The following is a 15,083-nucleotide window of genomic DNA, read 5'->3' as shown; positions in this document are numbered from 1 at the left end:
GATGGCATTTCACCTCTTTCCGATCACTTTATTACTTCCACCTTATTTTCAATTGCGATCGTGATTATTTTTGTGAACAGAAGCACTGCAGATTCAGAGCTTCGCTGCCAGGTCCTAATGTCCACCGCACAAAAACATGTTAAATAAAGTCCGGGTTTCCGCTGGGTCCTAAAGACCACCGCACTAATACATGTTAAATAAAGGACTTGAGCATCCGTGAATTTTGGTATTTGCGGGGGGTCCTGGAACCAATTCCCCACAGATAAGGAGGGCTGACTGTATTTCCATCCAAACCAGATGCTTTACCAGAATTCATCAAAGAAATTGCTTTCTTTATTTCTTCTTCCATGATGGGTGCATCTAATGCTAAATGTTCATTAAGTGGTAATTTCAGAATATTCAATTCCCTTAAAAATTCATGCATTATGGTAGAATCATTAGGAAATTCTGATTGGTATAAAGAGGTATAGAATTCTTGAAAATACTTATTAATTTCATCATGGTCAACCGTCAAAATACCATCCCATTTATGAACTTTAATAATCTGACATTTAGCCGAAGCAACTTTCAATTGGTTGGCCAGTAATTTACCTGATTTATCATAATGCATACAAAATTGACTCTTAGATTCAAGTAATTGATTTTCAATCGGGGATGTTAATAACAAACTGTATTGCATCTGAAGTTCAACTCTCTTTTTGGCTTTTGTACTTACCAATAATCAGAGATTCCCCCTTTTTCAGGCTTTTTCGAGGTACTAGACAGGGCTGTCCTTTAAGTCCCTTACTATTTGATATTGCCTTGGAGCCCTTGGCAATCGCTCTTCGTGATTCACCCAATATATTTGGCATTATTCGTAGGAATGGGACACACAAGGTATCACTATATGCAGATGACCTGTTATTATATATCTCCAACCCAGAGAAATCTATCCCTGCAGTAATATCACTACTTGCTCAGTTTAGTAGTTTTCCTGGTTTTAAATTGAATATTAACAAGAGTGAGCTTTTCCCATTAAATATGCACGTTCCAATCTATAGACAATCACCATTTAGACTGGTTACTGATTACTTTACTTATTCGAGTGTTAAAATTACTAAGAAGCATAAGGATCTGTTTAAAGTTAACTTTTTACCCTTAATTGATCATGTTAAACAACTGCTTACTAAATGGTCCCCAATATCCTTATCATTGATTGGTAGAATTAATGATATTAAGATGATTATTTTACCTAAATTTCTGTATCTATATCAGGTGGTACAAATCTTCATCTCTGAATCCTTTTTTGATATTATTGATTTTAAAATTTCTTCATATATATGGCAGAATAAAAATCCTAGGTTAAGTAAGAAGTACTTACAGAAATCAAACAAGGATGGCGGTTTGGCAAGGCCGAACTTAAGATTCTATTATTGGGCAATTAATATTTGATATTTAACATTCTGGATGCAAGATCTGGATGAAATTCAATGTCCACCATGGGTGAACCTCGTGCACGAGTCTGTACAGGGGTTCTCATTGGCTTCTATTTTAGGGGCCTCGCTTCCCTTTGCACTTACTAAACTGAATAAACAAATGACTAATGCAATAACTAAACATAAAATACGAATATGGTTTCAATTTCATAAATTGTAAATGGTAAATTGTAATTGTAATACATAAATTGTAATTATCTTAGAAAGGATGCACTGTCATTGGAGAGGGTTCAAAGGAAGTTTACAAAAGTGATTCCAGGAATAAAAGGCTTATTACATGAGGAGCGTTTGATGGCTCTGGGCCTCCGCTTGTTGGAATTTAGAAGAATGAGGGGGGATCTCATTGAAACTTATCGAACGTTGAAAAGCCTAGATATAATAGATATGAAAAGGAAGTTTCCAATAGAGAGAGAGTCTAGGAACAGTCTAGGAACAACTTCAGAATAGTGGGCATCCATTTGGAAAGGCAATGAGGAGGAATTTCTTTAACCAGAGGGTGGTTAATCTGTGGAGTCCACTGCCACAGGTATCTGTGGAGGCCAAATCATTGGGTGTAGTTAAGGTAAATGACTGGTTCTTGTTAGGTCAGGGTGTGAAAGATTACAGGAGGATGGGGTTGAGAGGGAAATGGAAAGGCCAAGGTCAAATGGTGGCACAGACTTGATGTGCCGAATAGCTTAATTCTGCTCCTCTGCCTTATGGTCTTATGGATATCAGGCTAAGAGAGAGCAATAGATCAAGATCTCGAGTGAAGCGTGGAATGTATTATATGGATGAGAATAACTTTTGTATGAAGTGGTCTAAGTATGAATGGACAAAGCATCATGGATACTATGTGTCTTAGAATTAAAGTGTATGGAATAGACGAGATAAAGAGAGCAAAGGTAGCCCTCTCTGTCCATCTCTGGACAGAGAAGATGCCTGAATAGCGACCTGGCCATCAAAAAATGTTTAAAGTCACATCTGATGGGCTGTCAACTATCTGCATGCATTATTGTTTCATTCAAAATGTAATAAGCTTGATGTGTTTTGATTTTCAGGGGAGATTTCTTCACTTGATCTCCCCTGAATGAATGCTTGTAATGAGGCTGATTGAATAAATGATTGTTACATCTATAGCTTTGATCCCTAAGTGGTTCTTTAATCACAACGCAAAGTGATTAGAACTAAGATATGAATTTCTACTCTCGTATAACTATTGGAGTTCTAAATTTGGAATAAAGGACCTTATATCTAATGTTTTTCTGAGAACAACAGAAGGTTCAATATTTATATTGCTACAAGGTATTAAAGCACTAGAAGTTATTTATAAGGAACAGAAATAGGTCAGAAAATGAATAGTGGCACTACAATGTTTAAATCAAACATTCATCTACTGAAAGTAATGTATTTACCATTTTACCTATCTTATCTACAATATATTCAAGACATTACATCTTGAATTTTTATCAGCTTTTTCCATTATAGATGTCTATGTTTGTTCCAATAATGAAATCAGCCAATACAAACTAAGCACTACAATTTCAGCAACCATCTGGTCTCAGTTCCACATGTTCTACTTACTGTATTTTCTTTTATTCACCTTGAAGCATGTAAAGGAAAATGTAAGAGAGTAATTGCTTCAAATACCACTGAAGTTGGAGAAAGATGTCCCATATTTGTCAAATGTTTACAAAGCTCAGTATTTGTGTCCTATTACAATCTATAAGCCATGACTTTTCTCATTGTATTCTCCTGCCAGTTAATGCAAAAGTTTTCAATGCAAATTAATATAGAACTCAGACCTGAAAATTATCTTTTATTGCTCTGGGAAATGTTAATTTTCAACGTGTGATGTTGAAATAACAGGCAAAAATGTTTACACATCTAATTTATAATTTACAATGGAAATTACAAAGGGAAGAATTGACAGATAGTTTAACGAGGTTGTCAAAATTTGTTACATAAGCTCAAATAAACAATGTAAGGTACTGCTTTAAAATGATTACAGGAGAAGCATTTGCATAAATATACATTCAGTGGCCATTTTATTAGATACATTTCATTAATGCAAATATCTAATCAGCAGAACACGTGGCAGCAACAATGTATTAAACTATGCAGACGTGGTCAAGAGGTTCAGTTGTTGTTCAGACCAAGCATCAGAGTGGGGAAGGAAAGTGATCGAAGTGATAATTGACTGTGAAATGAATGATGTACCTGACAGGGTGGTTTGAGTATCTCAGAAACTGCTGATTTCCTGGGATTTTCACATCTCTGGAATTTACAGAGAATGGTGTGATAAACAGAAAGACATCCAGTGAGCGAACAAGCCTTGTTGATGAGAGGTCAGAAGAAAATAGCTAGACTAGCTCAAGCTGACAAGAAGGTGACAGTAACTCAAATAACTATACGTTACAATAGTATTGTGCACAGACAGCATCTCTGATTGAATTCACAGCATGTCGAACCTTGAAATGGATGAGCTAAAGTAGCAAAAGACCACATTGTGATCCCCTTCACCTAAGAAAGCATCCATTGTGTGTATCTCACTGCAAAGGCATGGTATAGTAGTCTGCTTCTTAGAGCAGATTTCACTTTTGTACATCAGCACTGAGCTGAGCAGGAAGGAAACAATTCACAAGATATCCACCAATTGAAACATTCAACCCTTCCCTTGTTTGCATCTACTCCAATGGCTACAGCAGCATATGGGAACTCTGCAACTGGTATAGACCACTTAACCTGTTCTAACATTTATCACTAGCAATTCTTTATGGATCATGAAGATAAAGAATGGATTTAACATTTATGAGCATTATTTTCCAAATGTTTAAAGTTCACTGGGTTAAATATTTCATTAACTTTACTCAGTTCAAAAGTTAATGAAAATGAGTTAACCCTCAGGAAGAAGATAAAAAGATCAGGTGTCAGAATCGAATAGACCAGTGTGAAATCAAAAGTGAATGCTGGAGGGTACTGATAAAGCAACTTGCAATAATCAATTGTCATCAGAAGTATAGAAGGAGTTGAAAAAGATCTGAAGTTTCTGGTAACATGCTGTTATAGTTGAGAAATGTGCTTTGAATTCTTTAACAACTACAGAGTTTCAGACAAATCAGGTAGCTGCTGCACACACTAATATAAAGTATAATATATCTTAAAATGGACCTTAGATATTACAGAATTCTGACAAGTTCTATTTACAGCAGAGATGGCCAACCTATGGCACATGCACCAAAAGTGGTGCATTGCACCCAGAGATAATAATAATAATAATTTTTATAATAATAAAAAAGCCTACTCATGCAAAAAGAATTAACCAAAAACCAATTTGCAGAAAAAAATCTATAACAGGAATTCAAGTAGCTTAGAGCTAGAAATGGGTTTTACTGAGAATAAATCTAAAACTTAGCGATTATTTTTAGCGATTTTATTATTTCATGCACATCTTTTGTGAATAATCTTCTTTCACATTAATCTGTTTTTAATTTTTAAAAATGTTCAATGAGTCAAATTAGGAAAGAAGGACTTTTGTTCTGCAGTTGTTCCATAACTGTTCAATACACATTTGATACTTGTTTGATCCTGAGGCGCCAGCATCTGCACCAGCGGTGCATCGTGGGTTTTTGCCAGTCAGTTTACAATTGACACTCGTGCACTACGGAGTTGTGCTTTGTTTGTCCTTTGTGAACATTTGCAGTTTTGTACTTTTTCAAAAATTAAGCCATTTTTACATTCAATTACCCATCACAGTGCAAAAGAAAAGCAGAAAGTGATAGTAAGCATGAATTCAATGAACAATGGGAAAATGAGTTCTTATTTATAGCGGGGTCCGTCAGGAAAACCATTGTGCTTTGTTTGTGAAAACACTTTCTCACATAATAGAAGACCTGATCTTAATAGACTCTATAAAACACTAAAATAGCAGGAAAACTGAAGCTAGTGCTTGGGTCTGAGTTACAGAAAGTATATGTGATTAAGAAATAGGAAGAAATGAAAAGAAGACAAAATATATTTGTTAAGAGTCTCATTAAGGTAAGCAGTGTTTATCTTGTTCTTATATTAAATCAATATATCATGTAAAAATGCTAAATATGTCTATATTAACACATTTTTACAAGAATTGAATGGGGGTACAAGAGTTGTATGGCACATCTGAACTCATGCGTGAAAAAGTTGACACATGGAATGTAAAAGGTTAGCCACCCCGATTTACACCCCTGATGCATGAGCTTTAAATAATGATGTTCACTTAATTTAATTCAAGAAGGAACACAAGTTACATGATATACAGTATATATCCTCTGACCATGATTTAATTACAAAACTATATAAATCTACCTCAATGATGATCCTCAGTGAAGAAACTAAACTCTTCTCATAGTTCTACACAGTCATTACTGACTTAGTCTAATTGACTGCTTAAAGTAGTTTGCCCCTTTGATTTGTACTTATCTCCAACATTGACTTCTTTAACATTGTATTCATTCCTCGAACTGAGGATCTGGCAATCCTTAAACTGAGCTACTATTACTATGTATCTTTCAAACATAAAGTGACTCTATATCTACATCAGATATATATACACAGACATATCATCAATTGTTACCAGCTGTATGACTCTTACTACAATCATTTGATCTACATGGGCATTTATCTTATGTTTTCCAACACATGATAAGTACCTTTCCAGATAATTTCATTGATGTTCCATTGCCTAGTCTTCTATTTGATCACAGGTCTGACTATTCTACCTAACTCACTCTGCTGAAATTGCTTGCCTGTTCCTGGAAACATTGCCTTATCCTCCCCCCAAGTTTAGCTTTATAAAGCACAAACACACTCAAGTACTACAATGCTTTAAACAGCTCTTCTGTAGTAGAGGGTGGAATTGTGTGACAGTTAAACAATAAACAAACCAAATGATGACTTATAATGAAATGAGGGTAATCGTGTAACACTTCCTTTTAACAGAATATCTCTGAGATATCCCATTGCATATACAAGAACTGATAGCTGTCTGACACCATTCTATCACAGTAGTAATAAGTAAATGCAAGCTGAATCATCATTTATTATTGGATAAAAGTTCTGATTATACTCCATCTACAATGAAAATGCATTTCAAATCTTAATTGAAACATTCTCCCATTCTACAAGTTCCTTTGGATCATGCTGATGAGACAGCTAGCCATTATGAGGCTTAGTACAATTTAGATGCAATTCTACATTGAATTGCATTTAATTATTTAGATCATGGTCATGTGCCAAGTTTGCAAATGTTAAGCAGTGAGTAAAGGTGACCTCTGACAATGAAGGCTCTTAGAAAAATGCTACCAAACAGCTATACATTAAAGACTGCAATTGACTTTGCAAAAACTCAGTATGTGTGCTCCTTGCCTTAAGGTCAAATGAGGACATTTCTTTCCTCTGGAAAAAAATAGCACCTATAGCCACGACATGTCAACAGAAGATGTGATGTCTCTTCATTTTACTTTGGACTATCTAGACAAGAGGAACATATATACAGGCTGCTGTTCATTGACAACAGCTTGGTGTCCTACCCAAACTCATTATCAAGCTTCTAGACCTGAGCCTCTGGACCTCTCTCTTCAACTGGACTCTCAACTTCCTCATTGACAGACCTCAATCTGGGAGGACTTGTGTCACAAGGTAAGTGTGCAAACACCTGTATTTACTCAGGAGGTCAAGGAAGTTCAGCATGGCACCGTACGCTCAAGCAAACTTTTACCGATGAGCTGTGGAATGTATCCTGACTGATTGCATCATGGTCAGATATGGCAGTTTAAATGGAGAGGAACATAAAAAGCTGCAGAGAGCAGTAGGCTCAATCCATCATGGGCACAGCCCTCCCCACCATTGATAGTATCTATGAGGTGCTGCCTTAAGAAAGCAACATCTATCATCAAAGATCCTCACCATCTGAGCCATGCATCTTCTCGCAGCTCCCATTGGACAGGAGGTACAGGAGCCTGAAGTCCCATACCCATTAGACTCAAGAACGGCTACATCTCTACAACCATTCACTTCTTGAACCAATCTGCACAACCCTAATTACTACCTCAGAACAGCAAAGCTATGGTCACTTTGAACTACGTTTGTGTTCTTTCTTGGAATTATTTTTTGTGAATTCTACTTATTTCATTCTTTGTGTCGGTGATATTACTGCAGTTACGTTTTTCATTATATCTGTGCATATATGGACTTGTGCATATGACATTAAACGCAATTCTGTCTTTAACTTTGACAGATCAGTATAATCTTGTCTCAAATTAAAGTATCCAATGCTTAAAAACATCAAGAGGTTAGTTACAACTTAAATCTGTCAGTAACACCATACAAAGTGTTTTTATGTACCGTTCACACATATTACATTTCTATCTATACAGGACATAATTTTCTAAATTGGTATTGTTGGAACCTTTCAGACAATATCATTGCTTTATTTCCTATTTAACATTATCTTCAAGCACAAAAATTCAAAGGAGGTACACAACTATTAAATCACAACTGAGTAAACTACAACAAAATATTTCCAGCTAAATTCCTGCTTAAACACCTCAAAAAACCAATAGACAACAAAAGAAAAACGGTAACAATAATTCCTGGCACAAAACTAAAGCAAGCTGCCCAAACTGGAGATCTTCCTCAAATTGAAGTGAGTTTCTCTTTAAATGCTGACTTGCTTTTAACCCAGGATCACAGAACACTTGTTATTAGCATAAGTACCTTTAACACTGTTATTCTTATGGGAAATTAAAAATGCAGGAAGCTGCATTTAAATCTCTCACATTGCCAGCATTGGGGAAAAATATATATGAGGCATGCACATGAATTACAAATGTTAGCAATGTTGCAATTAGAGCAGCTACATTTGTCAACTTGACCTGGTTTCCTTCCTCTGCTTTTTTTCCAGTTTTAAAAGAGATTTCTACTTACTCTAATCTAATGAAAACTCCCATCCAATCTATTTTCTCATTTCTTGAAAGTGTGATGGGATTTTAAGTCTTGTGATAATACTTCCACCACATTCAATTTTTTTTAAATAAGTTCAGATATAACTTCAGGCAAAATGATATGGAAAAGACTTGAATTAAGGTTTGCTGCACAGACTAATGCTGTATTTAAAGACAGCCTCTTGTAAATCAGTACAAAGGTAAAACATGTAGATCTGAGCTGTGCTTATCTACAATTGTCTTATGCAAAATAAAATCTGCAATGCAACGTTTGTGAATGGCACCCTAGATTGAGTTGCACTGATTGCCTTACCCAGTAATTCCATAGCATCATCCTCAGCTTCGATGTCTTCCTCAGCCATGGATGGTGCTGCACTATGCACAGAGTCAAAGGAATCCTGGGACAGCATGGCAGCTAAAAGTTTCTTATGCTGTTGCTGCTGTTGTCTCAAGCCTTTACTCTTCTGCTCCAATTTCAAGCTGCAAGAGCATATTGAAATAATATCAGTTTTGAATGGCAAATATCTACAACATGTATTCCAAATCATTTATTAAGCAAAAGCCATGAAAAATACTTTGAGTTGATGAAACCACTACAAGCGTCATTATCTTTTAAAAATATTAACATTGACTCAATATTTGAAATGAATAGCAAATGTTGTCGTTTTGAGTCTTTTCAAAAAAAGATGTGCCTTCTACTACTTGCCAATAACTGGATTGATGAAGGTAGTGAAAGGAAGGCCCTCTTGTGACAACAGTCTGTGGAAAATTTCCAGTCATGGATGCAGTCAACACTAGTAAGCAGATGATGAGAACACTTTGAAATGAAGACTTCAAAATTCTGGAGACCTTATTGGCAAAAATACTGAACATTTGTTCATGACATTCTGTTTACATCTGTCACTAACTCAACACCTGAACCTCCCCAATACTTATCTTTGAAAGTAATGTTTTTGGTTTATATGTTGTCCATTTATAAGACCATAAGACACAGAAGCAGAATTAGGGAATTCAGCCCATTGAGTCTGCTCTGACATTCCATCATGGCTGATTTATTATCCCTCCCAACCTCATTCTCTTGCTTTCTTCCCATAACCTTTGGCGCCCTTGCTAATCAAGAACCTATCAACCTTCACTTTAAATATACCCAATATCTGTTGCAATGAATTCCACAGATTTACCGCTCTCTGGCTAAAGAAATTCTTCTTCATCTCTGTTCTAAAAATGTCTTTGTATTCTGATGCTGTGCCCTCTGGTCCTACATTCCCCCACTATAGGAAACATCCTTTCCATGTCCACTCTAGGCATTTCAATACTTGGTAGGTTTCAACAAGATTCCACCCAAAAAATCTAGTGATTATAAAATGAACTACATTGTCCCTGTTTCTTTGGCTACTAACTGAACAAAATTTGACTTTGCCTGGACTAGACTAGACTGTTGAAAATTGCCAGGGAAAACTACAGCAAGGCAAAATTAGACTAGGCACTTTTGTGTAGGATTCATTTTAAAGTATCTGATTTTTTGAGGAACCTGTGCAGCTAGTAGTGTCATAATTCCTATTTCCTCCTGTAACAATGTAAATTGGGAGTTGAAAGCTCTACACAACATCTACCATGGAACAGTCTCAGTACAATAAACTGTTACACTCATTGTTGCCTTTCTTGAAGTTTAAAAGATCACTCCATGACATGGGAGAACCCAGGTGGGCAGTTACACAATATGCTGCTCAAACATTTTCCAGAATCTATAGAGTGTGCTTAAGAATGCAGTTTTCTCTGCACATCCTTTCAAACAGTACACAGTAAGCAGTCTAAGAAGAAAAACATCTAGGAATTTTGTAGCCCGAGAATCATGAGACAGGTCTGAGAGCAGCAAAACAAGTGACCAAAAGGAAAAAGATGCTACCAGGAATTATTCCTTTTCAATATCCACATTTGGCACGACAGGGTTGTGCCAATTTCTAGCAGAGTAGTCCTATCAGAACCATGCCCCTCCACCCTCTTGTTTCCCTTTACTGTGATAAATCATTCTCCTTCAATTGCCCATCAACTGCTGTTTGGTTCTCTTGTCACATGCTTACATTAAGGTATAATTTACAGTAACATATAAATCAGCCAGTATGTCTTTGAGATGTAGGAGGAAACTGCGGCAGCTCTGGAAGCCCGGGTGTTCATGGGTAGCACAGAGTCTATACCTGAGGCCAAGGTCAAACCAGACTTTCAGAGACCGGGAAGCAGCGTGTCATATTCGCATTAAAGTGGACAATTTGGCTCTGGTTTCAAATCTTTGAACTTTCAGAATTTTATAAAATAGACAATTCAAATCCACCTGATATTTTTTGTATGAAAATCAACACCTCAGCTTCTGCAACAGGAGTTTTAAGATTCACATGAGTTTTATTCTCGGGAAATACATATTGCGCTGTAAGGTCCATGCCAAGTTATTTCAGTTTTACAGACTAATCTGAATGACAGTTTGAGACAAAAAGTAACAAATGGAAATAAAGTACGTGATTGTCTTGATCATATTTTAATGGCAACAATTTCAACTTTTACATCTTGTTTCAGCAGAAAAGCAGTTGTAAGAAGTAAAACAAAATAGTGGCAAATTGGGAAGAAGGTTGAAGACAAGCTGCTGAAATCCTCCATTAGGGAAACAGATTTTAAGTTGCATCTTATGGAAGGAAGGAGAATAGCGAAATAGGTTGAAAATTCCAGAGCTTGGGGTCCTGGCACAGCCACCCTTGATGAAGGGAACACATTTGGCACTCAGAGCAGGGCAGACCTAGAGAAGCACAGCTGGCAAGGCTCTGCAGTGATGTGAAAGCAAGGATAAAACAATTACAATGAAGGTGTTGTTTTATTGTAATTGAGAGTTGGTATGGGAAAACGTGGATCTGCATAATGATTGAATGGGGCTTGATACAATATCGAACATGGACATCTGAGTTTTGGGATAATACAGCGTTCAGGGAATAGAATCAAAGTACAGTAATCACAAAAGATGGCAATGAAATGGTCAGCTCTGGAGTTTAATAAACCATGGAAAGTTATTTACATTTTGACTTGTAAATTAAATGCAAGGATTAATCAATTACACAATGGATATTTACATAACTTTTCTAATGCCAATCACAGTTTATGTAATTAACCAAACAAAATGTCCTAAACATATTTAAATCGTGAATAAAAATAGATAAAAAAGCACAAATTTAAGTTTGAACTGTGGAAAATTTTCAAATAAATTTACAGCAGGTGAAGGTCTGATAACGACTTCTTGTGTTGGAGCAAATGGCACAGTGTAAAACCATATAATTCATAGCCAAAGGCATAGTTTAACATCCACTTCCTTCTAAGGGCACAAGATGTTCAGAATCAGAATCAAAATCAGGTTTAATATCACCAGCATAAGTCGTGAAATTTATTAACTTAGCAGCAGCAGTACAATGCAAAACGTGAAAATATAGAAAAAAGATAAATAAAATGAATTACAGTATATGTATATTAAATAGCTAAATTAAGAGTAGTAGTGCAAAAACAGAAATAACAAAACAAAAATGAGATAGTGTTCATGGGTTCAATGGTCATTTAAGAATCAGATGGCAGAGGGGAAGAAGCTGTTCCTGAATCACTGAGTGTGTGCCTTTAGGCTTCTGTACCTCCTACCTGACGAGAAGGGGGGCATATTCTGGGTGATGAGGGTCCTTAAAAATGGACACTACCTATCTGAGGCACTGCTCCTTGAAGATGTCCTAGATATTACAGAGGCTAGTGCCCAAGATAGAGACGACTAATTTTAAAACTTTCTGCAGCTTCTTTCAATCTCAGGCAGTCACCTCCACCCCATACCAGAACAGTGTTCTTTGCACTTTAAAACATTTGCCTTGAATAAATTATAGCAAAGATGTAAGATTCTATCTGAAAAGGATTTAGCCAATACCCGATACAGTGATGCTAATGACATTAATGATATTTATTGAATTTAGAGCAGTACAATACAGGCAGTTTAAAGACTTAATGAGAACAATAAGAAAGAAAAACAACAAGAATAACAATAACAATAAGAAATTGCTCGCAAATATCCTGGAGTTTACCTTCCAGGGCTGTGAGCCTCTTCGGTTTCATCCTTAATTCTAGGTATGGGAGGCTGTAGCATCTCTGCAGCTAAAGGATCAGCATCGGTTTCCTCACGACCAACCCATTCTCCAACCACTCGGGGTCTGACAAGGGACGAATTATAAGCCCGTAGGTCCTTAAAGAAGCACACAACAAAAGTTCACCATCATTGAACAGAGAAGTAATCTGATTTAAACACAGAGAGATGATCCAAATTCCAAAAGAGAGAGCAAATTCCTTGTCAAGACCATATCACTTCCCTGCTTGCTTGATACATGTCCTTGGAACCCACCTCTCTAAATAATATTCCCTACATCAGAAAGTGCTTTGAACACTCTTGGCAACAGAAGATTGCTAATGAAGCAGCTAAACCCTATAGCAATTAAATTTTTTAAGTTTTTAAGAAAGCAATTAAATCCTGAAAGTTTTGTTATTGTAGGCAATGCAAATAGGCTGTCTTCAAATCTGACAGTGATAATGAAAGAAAACTTGACATATGCTATCAACCAATCATTGCTGCCCATGTTAATCACATCCAAACATTTGATTCAGTTATTCAATGGATAAATTCCTAATAAGAAAATATGCCAATCAATTTAGCAAACTGTCCTTTTATTCAATTAGAATATATGAACTCTTTTAGCCACTTTGTTTCCAAACTATGTAATGCTTCGACTTTGGAAATGTTGAATTAATTGTTGAGCATACAAGAAATTCTGAACATATAAAGAAATATTAAACGGAGTTAAAACTTTCATGGAAAGAATTGCTTTATGACTTTACCCCAGAAAAAAGTGTGCATAACCAGCTCCTCAATTGAGGAAGCAGAGAAACATGGAAAATTTGGCCAAGCTGTGACTGGACTAATGCAAGGATCTATATCTGCAAAACTAGCTGGGCCAGACATTGACTGATATTCTGCCCAGAAGAGGAATTTCTGATCAATGTTCCCTCCAATTTGTAATGACCAGTGTGCGCAAAAATCTTGTGCTGAGCAATTTTTTGCCCAATGACAACAACATGTGTGCAGTGAAGTTTATATAGAGAGTTATTCATTTTTAACATCTAGCAAAACACTGAAAATAGGAACTTTGATCTCCTCTGGTTTTGATCTTTTTCGCTCTCATTCATCCGCATTCTCACAAAACATAAATAGCAGACCTGTAGAGGGTAATGAAGGAATTTCTCACTAGAGCTTTTGTACACTATCCATATGTGACTTGATTGCTAATGACACTTTAAAAAGTCAAGTTTCCAAACATCACTCCACTTCTTCTCACTGCAAATTCTCCAGCAACTTTTGCATCATGAAAATACAAGTATTGTAGGTAACAGCAGTTTCTGTATTGTACATTAATATTTCTCATAGCTGCACATTCCTGATATCATGAGCTTTCAGTGTAGCAGTTTCTTCTGCTTCATTAAGCCATTATGCTTTAAATGATCTGACAGTTAACTTGTGCTTCACAGCCCTTGTTTCTTTGGAATTTGACATAGTGAATCAGTAATTTATTTAATGAAAACAGTATAAATAAGCCAGTTCTAAAATCTGCAGATATCATCGCAAACTCCACATTGTCAACACTGTCCACATCTGAAACCGATAAAAGAAATATGATTGTGTACAATTGTGAAATATACTTAACATGTCAATGAGGTAGAGAGCGGCAACCTTTTGTGCACAGTTTAAATTCCTTTGTGGGCACCTTAGAGGAAATATTTTTTCTGACACATGCAGGCTTATTGATTGCTGACTCAATATTCAATGTAAGTATTGGTCCGGGTCCATGATAAGAGAAACACAGAGAAACAGACTTAACAATAGCTGTGGCCCTCCAACATTCTGATTGATTTGGTCAAGCTTATGGAAGGCCAAGAAAGGGGTATAATAACCTTCATCAGCAAGGTAGAGCAGTGATAACTCTCTGCCTGGTGAACAAAAATGCAGAACCTTGACAGCAGCCAGCAAAGCCAGTAAGGGCACCACCGTGGCATAGAAGCTCGAAGTTCAGAGTTCAGAGTTCAATACTGGGCGTACTCTGAAAGCAAATTTATACGTTCCTTCTCATTTGCACATGGGTTTCCTCCAGGTAGGTGTTCTGGCTTCCTCCTACTGTCCAGAGATGTACCGGTTAGTAGAATAATTAGTCCTTGTAAATGGGTTAAATGGGTGGGTTGCTGGATGCCATAGCTTGAAGAGCTGGAATGGCCTGTTCAGCACAGTATCTCAAAATAAAATTTCAAAAAGGAAGCAGCCAGCAAAGGCCTACGGTAAGAGCTCCAACCAAGTGAATGAAGATGGCACTGAAGCAAGAGACCAATCTTCATGAAGAGCTGAGAACCCCAGACTCCAGGAGAAGAGTGAAAACACCTGTAAGCACCTACTGTTATGTGTAATGGATAATTTGGGGATTAAAACAGAAGATTAAATTAAGGATTAGGGGAGATCTCATTGAAATCTTTCGAATGTTGAAAGGCTTAGACAGAGTAGATATGGAAAGGATGTTTCCCATGATGAGGCAGTCTAGAACAA

The 15,083-nt window shown here is 36.6% G+C and overlaps 1 protein-coding gene across 7 annotated transcripts in view; it reads right to left on the bottom strand.

The window, feature by feature from the left end:
• c1h8orf34 (chromosome 1 C8orf34 homolog) overlaps nt 1-15,083 on the bottom strand; it is a 319,455-nt gene that overhangs the window by 209,240 nt on the left and 95,132 nt on the right. For all 7 annotated transcript variants that reach the window (XM_059982462.1, XM_059982473.1, XM_059982489.1 and 4 more), the window contains exons 6-7: nt 12,529-12,686; nt 8,748-8,914 (exon numbers count right to left, since the gene is read on the bottom strand). In XM_059982462.1, the coding sequence (XP_059838445.1) occupies nt 8,748-8,914; nt 12,529-12,686 (325 nt within the window). The remainder of the gene's footprint in view (nt 1-8,747; nt 8,915-12,528; nt 12,687-15,083) is intronic.

Source organism: Hypanus sabinus, chromosome 1, assembly GCF_030144855.1.
Source record: "Hypanus sabinus isolate sHypSab1 chromosome 1, sHypSab1.hap1, whole genome shotgun sequence".
Lineage (NCBI taxonomy): Eukaryota > Metazoa > Chordata > Chondrichthyes > Myliobatiformes > Dasyatidae > Hypanus > Hypanus sabinus.
This window is presented reverse-complemented; position numbering and strand designations above follow the sequence as displayed.